The following is a 24,027-nucleotide window of genomic DNA, read 5'->3' on the forward strand; positions in this document are numbered from 1 at the left end:
TGATAGACCCCAGCCTCTATGGATCTTGTACTCAGAGCTTGTTTTTGTGCTGCCATGATTAGTGCCTCTGTGCTGTCTTTCAGTCCAGCTTTGTCCAGCCACTGGTAGGATTTCTGGATATCAGCCACCTCCTCTATCTGCCGGTGGTACATACCGTGCAGGGGCCTGTCCTTCCATGATGGTTCCTCGTCTCCCTCCTCTTTCTTGGATTTCTGCTGCCTGAGGTATTCACTGAGCACTCGGTCAGTTGGGGCCATCCTCCCAATGTATTCTTGGATGTTCGTTGTCTCATCCTGGACTGTGGTGCTGACACTCACCAGTCCCCGGCCCCCTTCCTTCCGCTTAGCGTACAGCCTCAGGGTGCTGGACTTGGGGTGAAACCCTCCATGCATGGTAAGGAGCTTTCTTGTCTTTATGTCAGTGGCTTCTATCTCCTCCTTTGGCCAGCCTATTACCCCAGCAGGGTACCTGATCACGGGCAGGGCGTACGTGTTGATGGCCCGGATCTTGTTCTTACCATTCAGCTGACTCCTCAGGCCTTGCCTGACCCTCTGCAGGTACTTGGTGGTTGCAGCTTTTCTAGCGGCCTCTTCATGGTTCCCATTCGCCTGCGGGATCCCCAGGTACTTGTAACTGTCCTCTATGTCTGCAATGTTGCCTTCTGGTAGTTCAATCCCCTCAGTTCTGACTACCTTCCCTCTCTTTGTTACCATCCGACTACACTTCTCCAGTCCGAACGACATTCCAATGTCATTGCTGTATAGCCTGGTAGTGTGGATCAGTGAATCGATGTCTCGTTCACTCTTGGCATACAGCTTGATGTCATCCATGTACAGGAGGTGGCTGACAACTGCTCCGTTCCGTAGTCGGTATCCGTAGCCAGTCTTGTTAATGATCTCACTGAGGGGGTTCAGGCCTATGCAGAACAGCAGTGGGGACAGAGCATCTCCTTGGTAGATCCCGCACTTGATGGTGACTTGTGCTATGGGCTTGGAGTTGGCCTCTAGTGTTGTACGCCACATCCCCATTGAGTTCCTGATGAAGGCTCTTAGGGTCCCATTGATCTTGTACAATTCTAGGCATTCCAGTATCCAGCTGTGGGGCATTGAGTCATAGGCCTTGTTGTAATCAATCTAGGCAGTGCACAGGTTGGTCAGTCTGGTCTTGCAGTCTCGGCTGACTGTTCTGTCTACCAGTAGCTGGTGTTTTGCGCCTCTGGTATTCTTGCCAATTCCTTTCTGTGTCCCGCTCATGTATTGACCCATGTGCCTGTTCATCTTAGCCGATATGATGCCTGACAGGAGCTTCCATGTAGTACTGAGGCAGGTTATTGGTCGGTAGTTGGAGGGGACCGGTCCCTTCTTGGGGTCCTTGGGGATCAGGACCGTCCGACCTTCGGTTAGCCATTCCGGGTGTCTCTCGTTAACTAGCAGCTGGTTCATTTGTGCTGCCAGACGCTCGTGGAGTGCAGTCAGCTTCTTTAGCCAGTAGGCGTGAACCATGTCGGGCCCTGGTGCTGTCCAACTCTTCATACTGGAGACCCTTTCTTGGATATCTGCCACTGTGATGGTTACTGGACCCTGTTCAGGGAGGGCGCTGTGGTCTGCCCTCAGATCCACTAGCCACTGAGCATTCCCGTTATGGGTTGCGTCCTTCTCCCATATGCTCTTCCAGTATTGCTCCGTCTCCAGCCTTGGTGGTGCTGTTCTCTTATTATTATTGAGGGAACAATAATAATATTCCCTTGCCACTGGGAGTACACCTTTGCTGGTTCTGTGGAGAACAGCTGGTTTATTCTCCTGCCTTCTATCTCTCTGGTGTACCTCCTCAAGCGGCTGGCCAAGGCTGTGAGTCTTTGCTTGGCAGTTTCCAAGGCCTCAGGTATGGACCTTATGCACCTTCTTTGTCGCACCTTTCTGCAACTCCGTTAGGTGGCTAACCTCCCTCCGTGCTACTTTGATCTTGCCCTCTAGCCTCCTTCTCCATGGAGGGTACTGCCCCTTGTGGCTGTTAAACTTGTAGCCAAGCATCTCACCTTGTGATCCGGGCGACGTCCGAGCCGGCATGCCTTCATATTTATCTGTCTTGCTCATGTCTGCGGAAGACTTTTGCACATTACTGACTATATTATGTTATTATTACTTTCATTTTCCTCTTCATTGTATTCATGATTTGTAAAGGCTTTTTATACAAAATATTTGTACATTTCTATATTCCTTGCAGGCAGGTAAGAGAATAGTTTAAGGCTTTAAAGATTAAGGGGAAGTAAAATGCAATAAACCTAAGGTGGGATAATAATGGTCACTGGTGTTTGAGTTAAACTTTGCAGTCTAAACATATTTAAGGGAGCATGAACTCTGTTAAAACTTTTAGACAACACAGTCCATCATTTCAGTTCTTTGCCAAATGCAGCACACACAGAGAGAGACGTACACATTTTTAATTGGAGATTCTCCATTTTGTATTATTATCTTTCCTTTCTCATGGCAGGTTTTGCTATTGTTGTCCATTAATATTTCATAAAGCACATTTATTTTCTGCTTATGAAATCTCAGGCATCGCATTATTAAAGACTGAAGAACAGAACAAATAACAAAAGCATAAAAAAGAAAAATATCCATGCACCCTTTAGACCATGCTGTGAGTGACAGATCCAGATGGCCCTGGAAAAAATATAATCGGGTAAAATGTTAAAGCTAAAATAAGTTAATTTAAGGGAAAGTAAGAATAATATGAAGTCATTTAATTAAAGGACTCCAAACTGTAAAAAATGAGAAATTAAAAATGACAAAAATATTTTAAATTTTTTTTAAAAGTAAAAACGTGAAAAACCCTTTATATTAAATGAAGACATTAAAAAAAAGAAACACAAAAATAAACTTTTTGAGGAATTCAGCTTTGCTGACCTGTGGCATAAAAACAAATTGCTTTGGTAATTTCTCTCTCTCTCTAAGCCACATTACACTGCAATCACTTGATATCAGTTACTACTCATGGCTTGTTTCGGGCTTAAGTTTAACATGTGCTTCCCCACAATCCACATTAGAGGCTCACAAATGTGACAATATGAATGTCGTCCTTCAAAAAGACGCCCCATCTTGCACCCTTCCTGCAGTGGTGAAATATTGAGTGTGACACAGGAGTAATTGCATGGGAAGTAATCAATTAGACACACAATTGAAGGAGACCTGAGGTATGTGGGCTCCCAGGCAAGAGGCTTGGCTGAATTCTTGTGATGTGCACTGGACCAATCTTCTCTGGCTCCCGTGGCAGAATTTCTCTTTCGTCTACTAGTAGTTAGATGGCGAACGAAAATCTTGGGGATCAGAAAAAGGCACCAATTTTATGCCCCCCATTTACCAGTTCCTTGTCTGGGGGAAACACATTAACTCAAATCATTCCCGTCAACGTGCCCCATTCCATCCTTTTCCTGCTTCCCCTGTGTATCACTGTCACATAACACTAAGAAGGACACACGGAGCAGATGATATTGTATGTTTGTGGTCGATTTCCACACTCAACAACTGCAGTAGCCTTTGGAGAACAGAGTCAGACTCAAGTGTGCAAGAGACTTTTGCATACAGTACAGATTGGTACAAGCATGCATGTGTTTGTGTGAAAGGCATCAGTGTGACAAATCAAGACAGCCAACTAAAATATGATGACCAACATAGAGCCAAAGACAGGGATAAAGAGATGGAAGAAAGACAAAAAATGGGATAGACAAAGAGAGAGCAGATGGGCCATGAAGGAGTGGTTAACGCCTTGGCGTAAAACACAGGCTTGTGTACATGCATGCGATGAGAGAGGATCATTCAGCAGATGGGGCCTCAGATTGGATGCTTCATTTTGGACAGACGCAGTGCAGGCGTAGGGTGGTTAGAAAAATGAATCAACAACACAAAACAAATCTGAAAGAAATGAAATGAGGAAAATGGAGGGGGGGAGGGGGTGGCAAAATCAGAAAGCTCATCTGTGTTGTGCTCCTTATTGAGGCTGTTATTATTTTGCCAGGGAAGCAGGCTGTAATTACCATGTGAAAGCACAGAGGCTACCCAGGGTTCATGTGAATCCAGACAGAAGTGGTGAAAATGTTTGCCGTAGCAAGAAGGAGGACAGTACGGGTCATTATGCATCAAAATATGGATAGGGAACTTTGAAAATGTCAGAAGCCAGCTGTATTTAACCTTTTTTCTTGCTTGGACATAGGGAGAAGTAAAAAGAATGACTTATTTAAAGCTTTTCCTTGTAGCTATCAGAGAGCTCACTTGAACACCCAAAATGCCTAAAAATGAATAGTCTTATAACGGCCGGGACAGTTTTTTGTTCCAGAGGAAGAAATGTCAAACAACAAAACTAAACTTTCTGCACTTAGTGCCTATATTTCTTATTCTATACACCCCCGTGCACACACACTATCCTTAACTTTCCCCGGCTTGACTGTGCCTTATATTTCATATTCATGAGGATAACTTAGCTAAGCTTGATTGAAAGGTGCATCAGAGGGAGTCCTATCCCTGCTCAGCCAGGGACGTCCTCCACCCCATCCTCCAGTCCCCTCAAATCCAGAGAGTCCATTCACAGCTCGCGGAGAGTGCACCAGAAAAATCAATAAGTGCAATGCTACAATATACTAGCGACAAATTGATTTCATCCCAAGGCAATTTCAAACCAAGTAGAACTGTGTGTGGGTTTCAGCACCGAAGGGGTCTTTCACTGTGCCTTCTTTCGATTAGCCCCTTATGTATTTAATATGTTTTATCCTCTTATATATGTTGCTTATGAATTTTATTGATCATTTTACACTTCCCCTGGGAGCTACTGCAAGAAGAACGATGGGCTAATATGACAGCAACATCAAAGGCCTCGTAATGAATGAGACTGCTTTGGACTCGCTACAGCAGCTGAAGGAAAGGAAGAGTTTGATCTCTGCTGCTTGAAGTACAGGAGCGGGTTTATCCTGATAGTTTTAGCTTATTTCCTTTCTCCGCTTGCGCACAGCAGAATGATGACAACTGCAACAGAACAAACTGGGACACAAGTGACTTGTCTCTCCCCACAGCAAGAGCTTGTTTAACTGTCAGGTCCATCTGCACAAAAAACAGTGATATGAGAGACCCTTCAAGACAAGTTTCTTGTTCTGAAGTGACAAGTTTGTATAAAGGTTTTCTAGGGTCCACAGTTATAGACATGATCGTGAACGGCCCTATCTACCCAAAGCTGACATGCATGTACGTGTGAAAAGTTCAAGACACAAGAGGATAGGTCCTTTTAAAAGTAATACTATCAAGCTATTTGTGATTTAGGTCACCTCAGTGTCTTATCTCCCTTGATGTAATCCCACACTGACCAAGTGATGATTAGGGCCATGTGGGGTATATTAATTGTTCTTCTAGAGGCACCCATGAGAGCCATTTCCGATCTCTACATAATATACTTCAACACAAACCAAACCTTTAATCGTTAAATGATTGCATCTTAATAAGAACAAACAACAACCAACATGTTTTCGTCACCACGAAAGCGAGCACAAGGGTGAAACACAAGCACTCGTAGTTATGAAGTAGAGCAGATTCTGACCCTGGTTGTTGTGCATAACTTCCCCCTCTACTTCATGGCTTGAGGCCACGGATGGCACATCAAACAGCAGCTTCTCACAGAGAACCGCCCTGGCCTCCCTCCGCGCTCACTTCAACTTGGCACCACAATGGAAAAGGAAGGGCACAGCAAAACGCTATGCTGGACAAATGTAATTCCCCAAGTATGGCACCACGTGTGAGAAAGAATAGAAGGCAGAACGTTAACACCCCAGCACATACTGAAGCTGCACATGCAGACTGATGGCTGCGTTGTTTCTCGCAACTCTGGGGAACAACCAGGAAAGAACAGCTGAAGACAACAATGAATTATTTAGAAAGTGAATTTGGAAGAGGTAAGGAAGGCACAGTCTCAGTACCATCCTCACACATCTTCATAAATGTCACGAATTGAATGCTAATCTTTCACTAGGTCATTTTGTTCTTTTCTTTTTACATTTTTTGAACAAGCCAATGTCACTGTCTTCTTCTTATGACTCAGTGTTTCCCTTGGAATTATTTATATTGTGTCTGTATTTTTTTAGATAGGTAGTTGTTCAATTCTAGTAAATTCTGTGTGCTGTAAATCTGATTTAAGAGCGTTCTAATTAAGAAATAATTTTAAAACAACATTCCTTATCAGTCGTAACATGCGTGCATTTTTTGTGGTACTAATCATTCATATATCATTCTTAACGCTTTCCTGTGGATGTCAGACTGTTTTTCATGACAGCAGACCAAACATTTTAGAAAAGTGACAGTTTTTGCACTTCATATTCAATTAGTTTTTCCAAAGACATGTGTACTAGTATGTCACCTGCAACAGACACCGCCCCAACATGACCCACTTTGAGTAAGCAATTAAGAAAATTTATTATTGTTTTTATTTATTTATGTTTTGTTATTGTTATTTTTAAATGTAGGCAACAATACAGGTATTCATTATTAATGTCAAAGCTGCTGCAGAACAAGAGCTAACATGCGTGGCAGATGACATTTTTATTGCGATCAACACACAAGCATAGAGATGTGCTGATGCATTGATCACTTAATGTATCTATTTCTCCATCTTGAACATTATCAGAGCTGTCAAGGGTCATGCAAACCCTTATTTACTCTTATTCAGCCACCACAAAGTATCGATTCTGTCCATATCTTCACCCACTTTGATCATTTGTGATGTTGGATTTAGCTTCAAGATGAGTGAATGGCAGCTTTGATCTTATTTCGAACACACTGCAAGAAAGGTGTGCTGCTCTGTAGTGGAATAGCTGTGCATCTTTTTTGCGAGTCTGGAGGTTCATTTTGTGCTGACCTCAGGGTCAGTCTGCAGAAGATAACCTTCTAGCACTGGATCATTTTTCATAAAAAAGGCAGAGCCGCCCACACAATCCTTTCCTTCTTACTACGCAGTTTATCAGCAATCACTAGGACACAATATTCTCAAATAGATTTCAGGTGGTAACTCATACAAGAATACGTTTTTGTCTGAGCAATAGCTGGAAATGATAAATTAGATGTATTTTCACAACTTTGTCAGATGGTATAACATCCCTTCATATAAAAAGGTGAACTGTGATAACAGCACCCATCAGGATAAAGAAAAAAAGTAAAGAGTAACCCACTTCCAGCACACTTAAATTGTTTGAATGTGCAATGTGAATTATAAGTGCAAGTATACATACAGTATGCTCTGTGTCTTTGCCAAAAGAGTCAAGCTGCAGTTTACATCCATGGCTGTATGTTTGAGTTTTTTAATCTTGTTTGACAAAACTCCAGTCACGACTTCCATGAGTCATAGTTGAATACTGAATATTTTCAGAGTCACAGACCTTTAAATTACATGGTGATAGTTTAAAATTTCACATTTTTAAAGTTGTGATTTTTTAATTTCTTAAGTTCCAGAAGCAGAAAAAAAAATACATTTTAAGGAATATTTTAAGGAATGACAACTAGAAGGTGAGCCTGATATCAAAATATAGGTAAAAAAGAAACCTTTCATATTCTATAACTTGTTTTGATCAGCTAAATATGCCACATGGTGATAGAGCCCTTTAAAGTTTTCCCAAAAAGTACTTTTTGAAGTTTGTGAATTATCAGAAAACATCTAGACTTCTAGTGTTTGATACTCGATGACTAAGATATTAATGATGGAGTTTTGTTTTTGAAGCTCAAGTGTATCCACGATATAAATGCTCAAATTTGGTAGCGATAGCAAAGTCATGCTGAGCAGAAATGGGAATTTGGCTTTAGACTGTGAGACTTGCAATAATTATAAACTTACATGTGCTTTGCATGTGTAATTCTTGTACTAAAGGCGTTGTGATTCTGAGGGGATCATTTTGGAGACACTCACTGCTTTTTTCATGGAATGGGCCTCTTGCCCTAACTATTGCTTGCACGGAGGCCTAAAAACAACATAAAATGAAAATATTCCTTTATTTTCAGCACCTTTTGTTATAATTTTTCTTAATACATACAGCTGATTTTAATGTGATCCATCTAACTCAACTCTGAATTGTAAAAATTGATATTACAGGTGTTTTGAAGCTGGATTGTTTTTTGTTTTTTTTTACTCATTGCGTGTCCATTAACATAAAAAAATGTGAGTAACCAAAAAATAATTCAACTTGCCTGTGAGATTTTTTAGACCCAACTGGCGCAGGCCAAAGTTTCCATCACGTCTGTAATTGAGGAAGATTGCAAGGGAGTAGCGGTCCTCATATAGCTTGGTTCCTCGGATGATTCTCAAGTTCTCTAATGGCAGGTAGTCAAACTGGTTCAGAGCCACCAACACATAGCCTGTCACTTCCCTGATAGACTGTGGATAGAGGTATGGAAATAAGTGTTAGTGTGCAATTTAAGTGTGTACATGTTGCATAGATGAAAACACTAACAACACATTTCTAGGGAAAAAAAAGAAGAAAAACAACTTGTGCTTCTCATGGCAAATGTAAAATTAATTCAGTAAACAAGTTAGTGTAAAGGCAAAAGGCACAAGGTTATCACAGTTCTGTGTTTATAGTGGCTGCATGTTCTCAGGCTAAAATTCATCACATAATATCTAATTGATCAAGAAAAAAGATAACACTGAATTTCTGCAAGAACATCCATTTTAGCGTCTTCCAGAAACTGTTATTAGTTCAAAAACCTCATGTTTAGTGTCTGTAACAAATTATAATTTGACAGAAATATAATTGATGTTAACATTGCCTATTTTGCAGTTCAGTATATTCGTTATTATTATATATATTTGGACAATGACACAAGTTTAGTTTTTTTTACATGTTTACTGAAACATGTTCCAATTGTAGTTATAACTATAATTGTCTATTATATATACAGTGGGGCAAAAAAGTATTTAGTCAGCCACCGATTGTGCAAGTTCCCCCACCTAAAATGATGACAGAGGTCAGTAATTTGCACCAGAGGTACACTTCAACTGTGAGAGACAGAATGTGAAAAAAAAATCCATGAATCCACATGGTAGGATTTGTAAAGAATTTATTCGTAAATCAGGGTGGAAAATAAGTATTTAGTCAATAACAAAAATACAACTCAATACTTTGTAACATAACCTTTGTTGGCAATAACAGAGGTCAAACGTTTACTATAGGTCTTTACCAGGTTTGCACACACAGTAGCTGGTATTTTGGCCCATTCCTCCATGCAGATCTTCTCGAGAGCAGTGATGTTTTGGGGCTGTCGCCGAGCAACACGGACTTTCAACTCCCGCCACAGATTTTCTATGGGGTTGAGGTCTGGAGACTGGCTAGGCCACTCCAGGACTTTCAAATGCTTCTTACGGAGCCACTCCTTTGTTGCCCGGGCGGTGTGTTTTGGATCATTGTCATGTTGGAAGACCCAGCCTCGTTTCATCTTCAAAGTTCTCACTGATGGAAGGAGGTTTTGGCTCAAAATCTCACGATACATGGCCCCATTCATTCTGTCCTTAACACGGATCAGTCGTCCTGTCCCCTTGGCAGAAAAACAGCCCCATAGCATGATGTTTCCACCCCCATGCTTCACAGTAGGTATGGTGTTCTTGGGATGCAACTCAGTATTCTTCTTCCTCCAAACACGACGAGTTGAGTTTATACCAAAAAGTTCTACTTTGGTTTCATCTGACCACATGACATTCTCCCAATCCTCTGCTGTATCATCCATGTGCTCTCTGGCAAACTTCAGACGGGCCTGGACATGCACTGGCTTCAGCAGCGGAACACGTCTGGCACTGCGGGATTTGATTCCCTGCCGTTGTAGTGTGTTACTGATGGTGACCTTTGTTACTTTGGTCCCAGCTCTCTGCAGGTCATTCACCAGGTCCCCCCGTGTGGTTCTGGGATCTTTGCTCACCGTTCTCATGATCATTTTGACCCCACGGGATGAGATCTTGCGTGGAGCCCCAGATCGAGGGAGATTATCAGTGGTCTTGTATGTCTTCCATTTTCTGATGATTGCTCCCACAGTTGATTTTTTCACACCAAGCTGCTTGCCTATTGTAGATTCACTCTTCCCAGTCTGGTGCAGGTCTACCATACTTTTCCTGGTGTCCTTCGAAAGCTCTTTGGTCTTGGCCATGGCGGAGTTTGGAGTCTGACTGTTTGAGGCTGTGGACAGGTGTCTTTTATACAGATGATGAGTTCAAACAGGTGCCATTCATACAGGTAACGAGTGGGGGACAGAAAAGCTTCTTACAGAAGACGTTACAGGTCTGTGAGAGCCAGAGATTTTCCTTGTTTGAGGTGATCAAATACTTATTTTCCACCCTAATTTACAAATAAATTCTTTACAAATCCTACCATGTGAATTCATGGATTTTTTTTTCACATTCTGTCTCTCACAGTTGAAGTGTACCTCTGGTGCAAATTACTGACCTCTGTCATCATTTTAAGTGGGGGAACTTGCACAATCGGTGGCTGACTAAATACTTTTTTCCCCCCATTGTATATAATAGACATGGACATAATGTGTAGACTCTCAACTTTTATTTGGGGGTTTCCACATTCAAACTGGACAAAGGGTTGAGGAGTTTCAGCTCCTTAACATGTGCCACCCTCTTTTAAGAGGGACCAAAAGTAATTGGACAATTGAGTCAAAGGCTATTTTATAGGCAGGTTTGGGCAATTAATTTGTTACATGTATGTCATTATCAGTTAAGCAGATAAAAAGGCTGGAATTTATTTGAGGTGTGGTGCTTGGATTTGGAAGATTTTGCTGTGAAAGACAACATGCGGTCAAAGGAGCTCTCCATGCAGGTGAAACAAGCTATACTTAAGCTGAGAAAACAGAAAAAAACCCATCCAAGAAATTGCTACAATAGTAGGAGTGGAAAAAATCTACAGTCTGGTACATTCTACGAAAGAAAGAAAGAAAGAAAGAAAGAAAGAAAGAAAGAAAGAAAGAACTCTGAACTCAGCAACGCAAAAAGACCTGGACATCTGGATGAAAACGAGTTCAAGACTTCAGGCTATCTGTCATGATCTGCAGCAGCAGATTGTGTGTGTCTTTATAAGAGGACCCAAATGCAGACCACACAAGACAAAACTGTACTTTAATTAAGGATGTGCCGTTTATTAAGGCAGATAACATAATCCAAAATAACAAAAAACAGACAGTGGAACACCTAAATTGGGGAAGCTAGAATAAACAAACGTAAAACCTGGAACATTAGGAATGCCTTGAGATACCTTGGATTTTAACGAGGAAATGTGGAAACACAAGGAGGATTTAGCAGGAGATTTGCAGACGCACCGACAAAGGACTGAGAAAGACAGACAATAAATACACTGAGGCATGACAAGAGTGGAAACAGTGAAACTGCAGTGAATTGGATGCGACGAGACGGGGAAGCAAAACGTAACACACTGAACACAGGACGAGAGATAAAACAAGAAACACTGAGACACAGACCTAACACACAGCAAAGGGGACGAACAAGCAAGGAGGCAAAAGATGAGACACAAGGAGAGGAACCGGGGAAAAAGGTTAGTGAGCGAGAGAGCGAGCGAGAGACACGGAGAGAGATACAAACATGGAGACAGAAAAACCTAACAGAGAGGAAACTACAAACTGGGGAGCAAGAAACTCAGAAACATAGAAACAACTAAACTTGAGTCTAACTGTAGGACTGGAACTTAACCACCCTAATAATACAAAAGTCACCAAAAAAACCGAACTCAAAAAGCTATGTCAAAAGATACCCTAAATGAGTATTTTCCGTTACATAATTTGTCCAATTACTTTTGAGCCACTGAAATGAAGGGATTGTATTAAAAAATTCTCTAGTTCCTCTGATTTTTATACAATCTTTTTGTTAAACCCACTGAATTACAGCTGAAAGTCTGCACTTACATTTAAAATTCATAGTGGTAATGTGCAGAAACAAATACATACGGACAGAAGTTTCCCATTTCTTAAACATCAGTGACAGAATTAGCCAGAATGACCAATTCTAACATCTATTTTCTGTTTAGGTTTTAGCCAAACTCAGGACAGAGCATTTGAAATAATTCAGCGATTGCGTGTTATCCTGTTTATTTGCAAAGCAATAGCAGACATGCATACTTCACCTTACATTTGCTTTTGATGTATTTGTTCAAATTTTTTAGGTGGACATAGGTACAATAATAAAATAGATTAAAATAGGAAAGCAAAAGAATAAAAAAAAAAAATGAGGACTACAAGACAAAAAATCAAACAAACTAAGTAATGTACTCTAAGCATCTGTCTTCAAGGTCGTTCAATAATGCCAATGAGCTGAGTTCAGGCATCTAGGAGAAGAATTGACTGTGGGGTTTGTGACCTTACTTCAAAACTTGGCACAGGGTTCGGGATTCGTGTCCGGGGCCTGGCCTGGGGTGACTGAGCCACAAGGACAGGCACTGCTTCACACTTTAAATGTCATTTAGGAGGGGATATAACGACTGTCGAGACTTTGGCGAGAAGCCATCCAGTTGGATCTGCTATTGCATGAATCAAAGTGACAGGCTGTGTCCTCTTTCTCCCATCCACCATCATGGTGGCTGTCATTAGCAGACAGGCGGTCAGAGAAGTCTTTCCACGCCGGCCCACTGATGCTGATAATCAACAAGTCTGTGTGTGAAGTGCTGCTGCAGCTGATGTACTGAGCTGAAATAAGTCCTAAGGAGGGCCCTGGCAGTGTAGTCATGGCGGCTGACAGCTGTCAGAGAGCATGGCCATCAGCCACCAGTAAGTAAGCCACAGTCGCAGCTCTGTCATCATTACCCAGCTGATTACCATTAATAGAAACAGACAGGCCTTGAGTGTCTGTGTACCTATGTGAGTGATTGATGGGGACGTTACATTCAGTATGTCTCTGAATGTGTTTATCAATTTAAAAACTACCTGGAGAAAAAAGGACATAGCGTAAACTTCTTTGTGCTGATGAAAATATCCAGTGAATTAATAAGAGCAGTGGTGGGTTTGAGGCTTCAAACGTTGAGGAGCATTATGATGGTGCAACTAAACTTGACCACACCATAAATGTACATTTATTGATTTGAATCAAGAGTGTGTGTACATAGAGAATATATTGAGCTTTTTTTCAAGTGAGTGTATGTAGTACTCTTTGCCTCCATGTCAACACAGAGTTTGGCAAGGTCTTTAGATGAGTCACATTCACCCCACTGAGTTTGAAGGTCTTTTCAACCCTGCTACAAAACAAAATATGCGGCACTCTGTGACATAGCCTTGGACACTGCCATATCCAGGTACTCTTTCTTCCTCACAGAAGACTGAGGGCAGCACACAACAGCAAAAGCAATCATCTCTGGCTGATTAAATTTAAGCATATACAGTAGCTAATAATTACTTCAAGGCACATACTTCATGGATGCCTTTTATATTGTATTTTCTGAGGTTGTTTGTTGTCCCACTCACATAGCTGTCGTTTGTTATTTTCAAGCCACCAAATCGATAGCTTCGAAAGTGCAACACTGCAAAGGGAATAAAAAGAGGGAGAAGGAAGTGGCAGAAACACATGCTTTTCCCCCCACAGAATGTTTGTTCAATAATGAACTGTGAGAAAAAAAGGAAACAACTTGTAATGATTACAGGCTCTTGCTGAGCTAATGGCCGAATCTGCTCTGTGCGTGGTCACTTTCATTAAACACAGATCAACAAAACAAGCAGCCCTTGGCAATACCACTGGTGCAGGCCAAGCATAGTAAAAGTACTTCAGGGAGACAAGAACCTGGATTTCAACACGTTTTGATGCATAAGTTCCCAAAGGAGTATATCTATATATAATTTTCAAACAGATATTAATGCAAAGAAGCTGATGTGATTATCAATGCAGATTGCACAGGTGCCGGTGCAACAGTTTTTCTATGTCTATATTAGCACTAAATACAATGATTTGCATTATGCCCTCAATTTAGCTACAGTGAAATTAGAGCATTAAATTACCTGCTAAATATAACACCATGACACAATGTTGTCCTGGATTTCTACCAATAAAAATAGCTCTTCAGTGTGTCGATAGGCGCGTGGGCCACATCTTCCAGAAATCTAAGTTGCAATGGTCTTTGCATGCATTTTCAGGATTTCTTTTTAATCTTAACACAAGTAACACAAGTAATTATTTATACCAATGCATCATTATAAATTCAAAGAGGTCAGCGCAAACTGTTGATCATCTGCAATCTCTTAAGTGAATAAAGACAGCTTTTTAAAAAAAAAAAAAGAGATTATGTCTACAGTTGGACGTCAGACTCCCTCTAGCAACTTTTCAGTTCATCCAACCACACACCCTACATGCCTCCTAAGAGATCAATGCGTCAGGATCTCAGCAACAGTGAACAAAAAAGACCTAGAGAGCCAGATTCACTAGATTAACAGGGATTTCTCCCTCCTCCCTACGCTGGAGCATTTGTGAACGGAAGTGTGGCAGCGGAACAAAAACCTCACTTGAGTCACTGAGACGTGCACAGTTTTGAAATCGAGTCCTTCAATCCCTGACTTCTAAAGGAAGAGAGGGAGGTTTTGGGGGTAGAGTCAGTGAAGGAAGGAGAAAGAGCAGAAGATTTTCTTCCTGCACACTGCAGGAGAAGCTCAGACGAGTGGACTGGGCTAGTCTTACGTATATTTTTACGCATAATTAAAAACATACCTGTTCCAGGTCAGAAGAGACAGAGAGTAAACCAAAGGGTGTGAGGAAAAGGTGAAATGTTAGGCTGCGGGTGGAGGACATTGGCACCATTAGCATGTTTGAAGACACTGAACACACGTTAGCATGATTGCCTCTCATTTCCATACATATTGAGGCAAAGATATGTGCTCTGCAGGGCTGCGGTCACTGAAGTCAGATACACAGAAGTGCACTGGGGGTGGGCTTAAGGTTTGCATCGCTAAGCCTCCATCCTCTATTTCCATGTCGGTTGCTTAAATCCTCTGCCTGAGCTCACATCCACATTTGTACACAGACACAGAATCGGATGAAGTGTCTACAAATGTAAGTAAGAAAACCTCCTGACTTTTTCCAGGAGATCACCTTCAGTGGAACTGGCATATAATGGAAATATTACTGGCTGGCAGTTGTCCCATAGTGCTTTACTACTGTTTTGACAATAATTTCTGAAATTAACTCTATTGTGAATAAAGGCAAATGACTTCCTAAATCGGTTATAATATGATGTTGTGACGCCATCCCATTAAATGGCCCTGGTGAAACTGATATCCTTTTTTCATTCTCAGCCTCAGAAGTGTTGCCATGCCAAGTGCCCACCTACAACCCACCAGCTCCTCAGTAATACCTCAATCCTTCTGGAGTGGCTCAAACCCAATATGAGCCACTTCAAACACCTGCAGGTGATACTGCCTTTGATGTATGTGTGTATTTGTGTGGAAGTATGCACACCGGTGTATGTATCGGAATCACAGAAGTATCTTTTATTGCCTTGGCAAGTTGATTATGATGACTCATCTTTGACGATGAAGAGAAACTCTCACTTGTGTTTCTTACACCACTTGTCTTGTGCTTATGTGTGTGTCTGCGTGTGCAAACATGTGTGTATCTGTTAGTGTGTGTGTGCGTGTGCATGATGATGCCTGTGTGGCTGTACAAAGGCATTCTTGTGTGAGATTAGACAGATTTTTTTGTTGTTAACAGTGGTAACAAAAGCCAAAAGAACAAGTGACATGAAAGATTTGAAACCTCTCTGTTGGCGTTCCACGTCCTTCCTTTGCCTCTACAGTGGGAGAATGCCAGCTGTTTTCTAGGAATACTACTTTACTCAAGCACAAGTGAGGATTTCAGAGGGAAAATATTATCTTTATAACAAAGCAAAAAAACTAGTTTAAGTGTACTGAAATAAAATAAATCACAAAGTTACAGATAATTTTATGACGACTGAATGCAAGATAAAACATCATAAACTGATATTTGTTACTAACAAGTGTGGGTTTGGCATGTGGTTGATATTTGGGCTGGCTGTTGCTGGCTAATGAGATTGGCAAGAATGGGTGACTTTGAGAAGTCCCTGTTCAGGGTGATGTACGGAGAGGCAATGTGTAATACTCAGTTGGAGTGTCATTGTTTGCGACAGGATGACAGTCGACTTGTCAAGCATGATGACAAAAAAGCCCTGTAAGGTGAATGCATCATTGACAGAATACACCATCCTCAAATTCTGAAGGAAAGAAAGGCTAAACAGTGAAACAATCATATGAAGAAAGAGAAATGGATTGAAAAACGGTAACGCATAATATATGAAAATCGAGTACATGTACGATCTCATTTTAATCCAGGAGAGCCAGAATTTCTTAGAAAGCATTTTCATAATTCTATTTGGTCTATGGTGTATTTTCAGGAAAGGTGGTTATATAAGTAGAAAATAAATCTCTCACAACTTTCTTGACAATATTGGCATTGAGGTGTCAAACTCCAGGCCTCGAGGGCCGGTGTCCTGCAGGTTTTAGATGTGTCCTTGATCCAACACAGCTGATTTAAATGGCTAAATTACCTCGTCAACATGTCTTGAAGTTCTCCAGAAACCTGGTAATGAACTAATCATTTGATTCAGGTGTGTTGACCCGGGGCGATATATAAAACCTGCAGGACACCGGCCCTCGAGGCCTGGAGTTCTACACCCCCGGTTTAAGCTTTCACAGAGGGAACTTATAAGATGAGGCCAGCTTATTTCAATTTCCCTTAAATGTGGCTATCATAGGTCTGTGCCCAATCCTATATTTTACATACTATGCCATTAGGGCAAGTGTCTTGAGCCTCTTTCAGTTCTTCAGATATACAGTGCATCTCCCATGTGTACTACATAGGTCAGACAGAACTTTTATATACACAATTAAAATAATTTAGTAGACCCCGGATAGGAAACTGTGATGTAGCAAAACTAACAGGTCCACTGCAATACCCTATCTCTGGTTCTAGTGTTTTAAGAGGGTGTCAGACTAAATTGTATCTGTAGCCTTATGATTTCCAGGCTATTGTGCTAAGATCTGAGAACAATGTGAATGTGTAAAAAGCACAAACTGGGCTACCACAGAAACATATACAAAAACAAGTATGTATTTATTCATCCTAAATATAAGATCAATAAATATAAAGCATTTATTTAAATGCAGCATCTGAGGACTCTGATGCTTCTTTTTTATCTGGAATGTTTTTTTTTCCATCTGTATGAGACACGTGGTGATTTTCTTAAAAATTATTACGCAGATTTTTGGTCAGATACTGATTCAGATGTTTGTGGTGTCTGAACAGACATGAAAAAGGGACATATGTTAGACTGTTACAACGTCTGCCTTTTATTTTTGTTCTTATGGACAAAGCAAAAGGTTCAACTTTGCTGATGTAGTAATAGATGGAGGTGGCACATTTGGTCATGTCTCTCAGCTTATCTAACTCACCTCCCTTAGTCAAAGCTCACACAACAATCATGACGCAGTTCCTCTTGCTTTACTTAGGAAAGTAAACCGAGAGAAAATCAATATTTTATTTCCTTTTATTTTTCACTTTGTCTTGTTTTCATCCAGTATTTTGACTGTTTGTTACACTAAATAATTATGTAATGAACAAGTTAAAAATAAAAATGACCTTATTCTGGGTATGTTCTGATGCAGATGTCGGGCATATTGCAGTTATCAGTCATCAAAACTGTGAGATCAATGTTTCTGCCAGTTGGTACTTTGATCAGATATGATACTGACTGGCTTTTAACATAATTAAACACAAAATTAGTATTTCTGAGACTCACTGATTATCCTAAAAATCTAAAAGAATAAAATATAACCAAACTTGTGCCACAGTGGCCAACTAAAATACTATTACCGTTTGCAAGTGTCATGGAAAGTCAGTGCTAGTTTACCATCACTGCTCGTGCTGAAGGAGTCCTGCTTTCCTGAATTTTGGCCAAGTTTAGGAGCTACAGCAACAGCTCTGATTAATGTTTGCTGTCATTGCTTTCCATTATTATTATTATTATTTTTAAGCATTCGACTTTTGAGCCAAACTCATTTACAGGGTGTAATAAAAGTCCACAAAGACTTTGCAATCCCTGTAAAACATTTTACACCCACCTGTTCAGTATATAGCAACTCAGTACATCTGTTCTGCCACTCAGCAGCTTACTTTTAAGAAGCTGATGCATTTTCAGTTTTCATTGTCTAATAGCTTTGATTTCACTTTATGTTTATCACTGAGATCATAATTGGGGGTAGTGATGTACTGGAGTGGATTTAAAATATTTTCCTCTATTTTTCTTCCTTCATTTATGTTAGTGAACAATGCATTTAAAAAACAAAGAGCAATGTTAAATTATTTATTAAAAAATACATTACTGAATTTTATATTGGGTAATATATAATGTCTACCTTTATTTTTTAATCTGCTGTGTTTACTGAACGTTCCTTGCCTTTCATGGACTTGTGGGCAGGAAAAAGTATACACAGCCACACATACACACACATCCATACCCTCGTTTGCTGTCTCTCATCATGGCAGTCTTTCCCATTTCACCTCCCTGACAGTTCCTGAATTGAGCTAGAAAGCCCTCTGTCATTAAGACCGATTCTCACCTTTTGGCAGGGAAATGAATAGTGTGGTGTTCACCTTATCCTATGCTATGAGAACCATCAATACAGAGTGTGCAGAGAAAGGCATATAATTCATGCTACCACTTTCCTTCAATACCCGTTTAGTTAGGTATACCTTATAGAATTCCTGTAATTTGGCCACTGCACTATCATTTAGGGGCAGTGGATAGCGGAAGTATGGTAATACAGTAGACGACCATCACTTTTGCTGTATAACTTTTGACAGTATTATTGAATGTTATAAGGAAATGTGCAGAATAAAAAAACACAAACAATGGGCAAAACCAATATTACAACTGCCTTTTAAAGGTTTATATAAAAATGTGCTTGTATAGTACAAAGTCTTCGAAGCTTGGTGGTAGACAGCCTATTTGTACTTAGGATACCCCTGTAAAGGTGTCCTCATTAACTTTGATTAGCTTAATGCTCTTCTCCAGTTGTACCTATAATCGAATGTTGTGTAGCTGACATTTTAAATTGCAATGCAAAGCTAAGCAGCAGGCAGCATCAATTTCATCCTCCATTTGTCTTCCGAAGCCTACCTTCAGAAAAGAGATAAAGACAGATAGAAAATGAGAGCAATGAAGTGACACCACTTCCCAAGAGAAAAACTTGCGACTCCATCAGAGCACTGGTAATGAGTGGACTCCAGTGGGGAATTCTCCAAATTGACTAATTTGTAATTGATTCACTGCATTAATTACCGGGCTGGTTACGCCTGTGTCATGGTTAATATTGTGCTGATCTGACGACGTTGGGAAGCCCTTATGCATTGGGACTGTTCGGGTGAGGCAGCCATTATTTAATTATGCCACACATATCTGCCGGTAAGGCAAGTCTTAATCCAAGAGTAATCACTTGCCCACACTTCCCTACAAGGATGTGTGGGAGGAGGGTGCTGGGGTGGTAGGTACTCCTGTAGCCCATGGTTAGCTCGTTAATCGAAAATTTTAGGTTATGAAAGTAGAAGGCTCTAAATGTCATTATTGCTGAGGTGCTAATTATTTAATTGCAGTGACACTCAAAATAAATTCCTACTTTGGAAATATTGACAGCAACTTAACCCATTAACCATCTTTTTTAAAATTATTATTACTTTAACTTTTGCATTTGTCTACGATTCTAATAATCAGGCTTGTGTGAATAAATATATATATGAAATGGATATTGTTTGAGTGACTGAAAAATCTCATTATCCTTTTGCACAACAACCTGCACTATTAAAATGAACCTAATTTTTAAATGAGTGTTGGCCATGTGACTCATCAAAACAGACCACATGACCTATTTCTAAAACCAAGCACAGAACACATACTGTACCCTCCGTTTTTTTTTTTTTTCTCTTTATCAACTCTTAGTTCAGCAGCAGTCCGTTTTCAGCCCTGAGCAAAGAGACATGATAAAGTAGAGGTCTTTCTCTCTCTCACAGTTGATTATATTTTTGCTTTGATCTACAGGGGCCATCCTTTAACCATTCTCTAAGAGTTTGGACCTAGCACAACACAACAAAAACAACACCCACGGCTATGGGAGTAACCAGGCTCCATTATGCCCTTATTTTAGTGTAGCAATCTAAAGAGTGCCGGCAGGATCTTTAAATCATCTGCAGTCCACAGAAGCATAGAAAACAGTCAGTCCCTAAGTGAGTTCTAGGCATCTTTGAAGAAGCTTCAGGGCAATCCTATAGGTGCCTAGAAATTATCTAAAAGTAAGAATTACAGGGTGTTTGTTGTTTTCACTCGCATTTGTGTACATATGAGAAACAGCTCTCACATTGTAGAATCCTTGGGTGGACTATAGCCTTCCTTCTAAGAAATTTCAAAATGGAAAGGTTAATCACTGTTTTAGATAAAACAGTGAATATTTGCGTTTTTGCTGCATTTAAGTGACATACCAATCACCCTCTGGGGGAGCTGCACTGGTCTTAGCAACATCAAATTAGAAATCTGCTCAGACACGTCGGTGCAGTGGGGTTGTCACAGTGTGGTCCTGCTACTTCAGTCCTCAAGTAGCACCCCACAGGGACTGTTAAGTGTTGCTCTGGGTGAGTCTTGGCCACACTTAATGGCCCTAACAGCATTATTAGCTAATAAAAGTTGATGGGCCTCGCGGCTCAATAAATTCAGGAGGACAGGAGTAGAAGAGGCAGTGGCCACGTTAAAGGTGAGATCTCAGTATGGGAATTTGTAGATCCCCTTATCCAGGATAGGAATTGTGCTAAGATCTGTTAGTATTAAAAGTTGATAGTGTTGGTTACATAATGTGTTGTTTACATAATGTGTCATGAAAACACTGGCAGCAATTACAATCAATCTCAACTTGTTTACAGTCGCTTATCATCCACCTGCAAAGCTGCTTTCTTTGAGTAAATCAAGGACATTATCACAGTAGTTCAACTATCAACCATGACATCTGCAACTGCGCTTTTTGTCTGTTTTAGCAGGGCATTTACTGGGGCATTCAGTATGTTAATTTCCCATACAGACAATGCCATTGTTATATCATTGCTTCCAGTTATTTGTCTTGATGCATGCTCAATCATCCAGGTAAGTAAATCTCCAAAGATTGATTCTGTTCATCTGGACGTAGCGTTCTCAGTGGGAGAAACATTTCGTCACTCATCCGAGTGACTTCTTCAGTCTCAGCTGACTGCAGGTTTCCCCAATCTTATAGACAGTACATTTGCATAATCGATTAAGGAACTGACCTCCCAGCCCGTTGTTCAGTCAGTGGGCTGGTTTCAGTCATTATGCAAATGTACTGGTTATAAGATTGGGGAAACCTGCAGTCAGCTGTGACTGAAGAAGTCACTGAGTGACGAAACGTTTCTCCCACAAAACGCTACGTACAGATGAACAGAATCAATCTTTGGAGGTTCCAGTTATTTGCTGAATTTGCCATGATTTCAACTGAAGTCACAACTAGAGTGCAACAGTGCAATGAGAGTGCAGTGCATTTGGGTTTAGGATGGGTGACTGTGGAAGTCACCTAATGCAGCACTTTATCCATCAAACAGCTATCACGCTTTGTAAAAAAAAAAAGAAAAAAAAGATTTCATGCTTCACGATAGGCTCTAACCATGCTGATGTCTCTATATGTTTAGGAACAAAAATCTGTAATTTGAACTATTTCTCACTGATCCTTCATGTCCTTATTATTTTGGATCCATACTTATTTCTTTTTGCTACTGAAAGACCAACATGTCTACCATGATGGTTCCCTGTAAGGCTGGCCCATAAAAGCACAGAGTCCAAACTTTTTTTCTGCACTGTGGACAAATGTAAGCGTAGCATCAAAAGAATTTATTTCACTACACATTCAATCAATGAGATATATTAGTATAAGAAGTACAATTTAAACAGGACTTTTCAGTTTTTCTACATGATATACGTGGAAAATTCTAGAAGATGTTCTGGTAGCTCGCTGCCCAGACTGCCCCGAAAATGAAGTTTTCTTTGGTGTAGTATGAACGGCTGTGGAAGAGGGCTTTATTGGAAGGAAAAGCTGTAATCCTATACAAATATTATTAAAAATCCATAAATTTATGTTCTCCACATTTTCCAAAGCTGTCCAGCTGGCCACATTGGAGTCTTTGCTGACCCTTGGGCCTTATGTTAAACACCTCTTAGCTAGATGGAACTGTAAAAGTGAATAGCAGCTGAATGCCACTTCAGTTGCTTTTGTCAGTTCCCTGGAAATTGTCATACAAGGCAGCAAGCACGATGATTCATCTGTCATATTTGTGAGTCACCAAAAGGCAAGATTCAATTCAATTCAGTCAAATTCGGGTTTATTTATATAGCACCAAATCACAATAACAGTCACTTCAAGGCACTTCATTCTGTAAGGTAAAGACCCTACAGTATTCTGAGTCATATGATTGTATAACTCTAATTTGACACAGAGGCCATAATAACAGATTAAAAAAAAGGGAAGAAAAAGAAAATACACTGTAGTGTCTGTGCCTGGTTTAAGGTGATGTCATTTGGCAATTGTTAAAGCTGCTAGAGCCAGCTGAGGCTAACTAATAAGCCTTCACTTGGGTAGTGAACATGGGAGTATGTTTTTTGTTTGTAAACAAGGAACGCATCTTAAATGAAAATCTTTGTGTGTTACTATTTGATCAACCTGGCTACCAGTAAAGCACAAATCTTTCATCCATGCACATACTGCCCACTCTTCAACACCACCCATCCATCCATCCATCCATACTATACAACTCCACATGTGTTAGTTTATCATTTAATAGCTTAAAAGACACTTAATGACCAGGTGTGTCTCATTATTTACTGCACTGTGTGCTGCACTGGATGGTAATTGTGAGGAATATTTAAGATGATAAGCAATTCATAGTGTGTAACTCAAAAACATAACAATTTATCAGTTTGATGATATTACAGTGTTATACAAAGTAAGTAGCAGTAGCATGCAATGTTATTATGTGTATCAGGGACAAATATACTGCAAAAATATACTGCACTTTAATGTTCTGTAATACTGAAATTTCACTGTGAAAGGGCAATATATGTATGTTTAAGTTAAAACAGAAATACCAGACAGCAGGTGATATCAAAAATATGAAAGCCCAAATAAGTATGAATAAAGACAGAGAACAAGAGGCCAGCGAGACAACATGTCTAACAAAAACTACATAAATAAACCCCCATTATATCTGTTCTTTTGACTTGTCTGAGTTATGGGATGGCCCAATAAAACAAGTATAAGAATGGAAGAGAAATAGGTGATGTGGCCTCTTATTCTGACCACAGAGGAAATCTGTGAAATTGAAGATAAAGGTCTTGCTGTCTCCACAGGGAACCCAGAAATCAGTTTTCTGACCCACTTGGCTGTTCCCTCTCTCTCTCCCCCTCTCTTACTCTATCGCTTTGCCACACACACATACACACACACACACACACAAACTGAGTGACTCCATCCACTCCTGGGAGTTATATTTGGCAGCAATACCCATCAGTGTTTCTAAGAATTAAACAAACCCAGATAACAATCATGTTTAATTAAGATGCTAAAGTATTATGGTAGAATTAGAGCAGGGTAGTGAATTGATGTGACTCCCTGCGTGCTGCTTACGGATCACATTCAGCAATAAAACAAATGTTACATATTGTGTTTGCAGTAAGTAAAACTTAATTCTCACGGTACTGAGGGACATGTAATACTGCCAGTCAAGAAAGCTGCTAGTGGCAATTATTTGTTTTCATTCTAGTAAGTAACTTGGATTATCACATACCTTTACAAAAAAAAAACGTACAGGACTTTAGTTAAGAAATCAAAATGTCTTTGTAGTAGAGAGCTTTCGGTTTTAGTTAATTATAGCAACTGAAGCGCAGATAAAATTAGAATATTCTTGCTGAGG

The 24,027-nt window shown here is 40.3% G+C and overlaps 1 protein-coding gene across 3 annotated transcripts in view; it reads right to left on the minus strand.

The window, feature by feature from the left end:
- The window catches only part of erbb4b (erb-b2 receptor tyrosine kinase 4b), a 305,088-nt gene that overhangs the window by 130,700 nt on the left and 150,361 nt on the right, over nucleotides 1-24,027 (minus strand). For all 3 annotated transcript variants that reach the window (XM_040027858.1, XM_040027856.1, XM_040027857.1), the window contains exon 3: nucleotides 8,211-8,397. In XM_040027858.1, the coding sequence (XP_039883792.1) occupies nucleotides 8,211-8,397 (187 nt within the window). The remainder of the gene's footprint in view (nucleotides 1-8,210; nucleotides 8,398-24,027) is intronic.

The sequence above is a fragment of the Simochromis diagramma genome, unplaced genomic scaffold (assembly GCF_900408965.1).
Source record: "Simochromis diagramma unplaced genomic scaffold, fSimDia1.1 OVJJ01000343.1, whole genome shotgun sequence".
NCBI lineage: Eukaryota > Metazoa > Chordata > Actinopteri > Cichliformes > Cichlidae > Simochromis > Simochromis diagramma.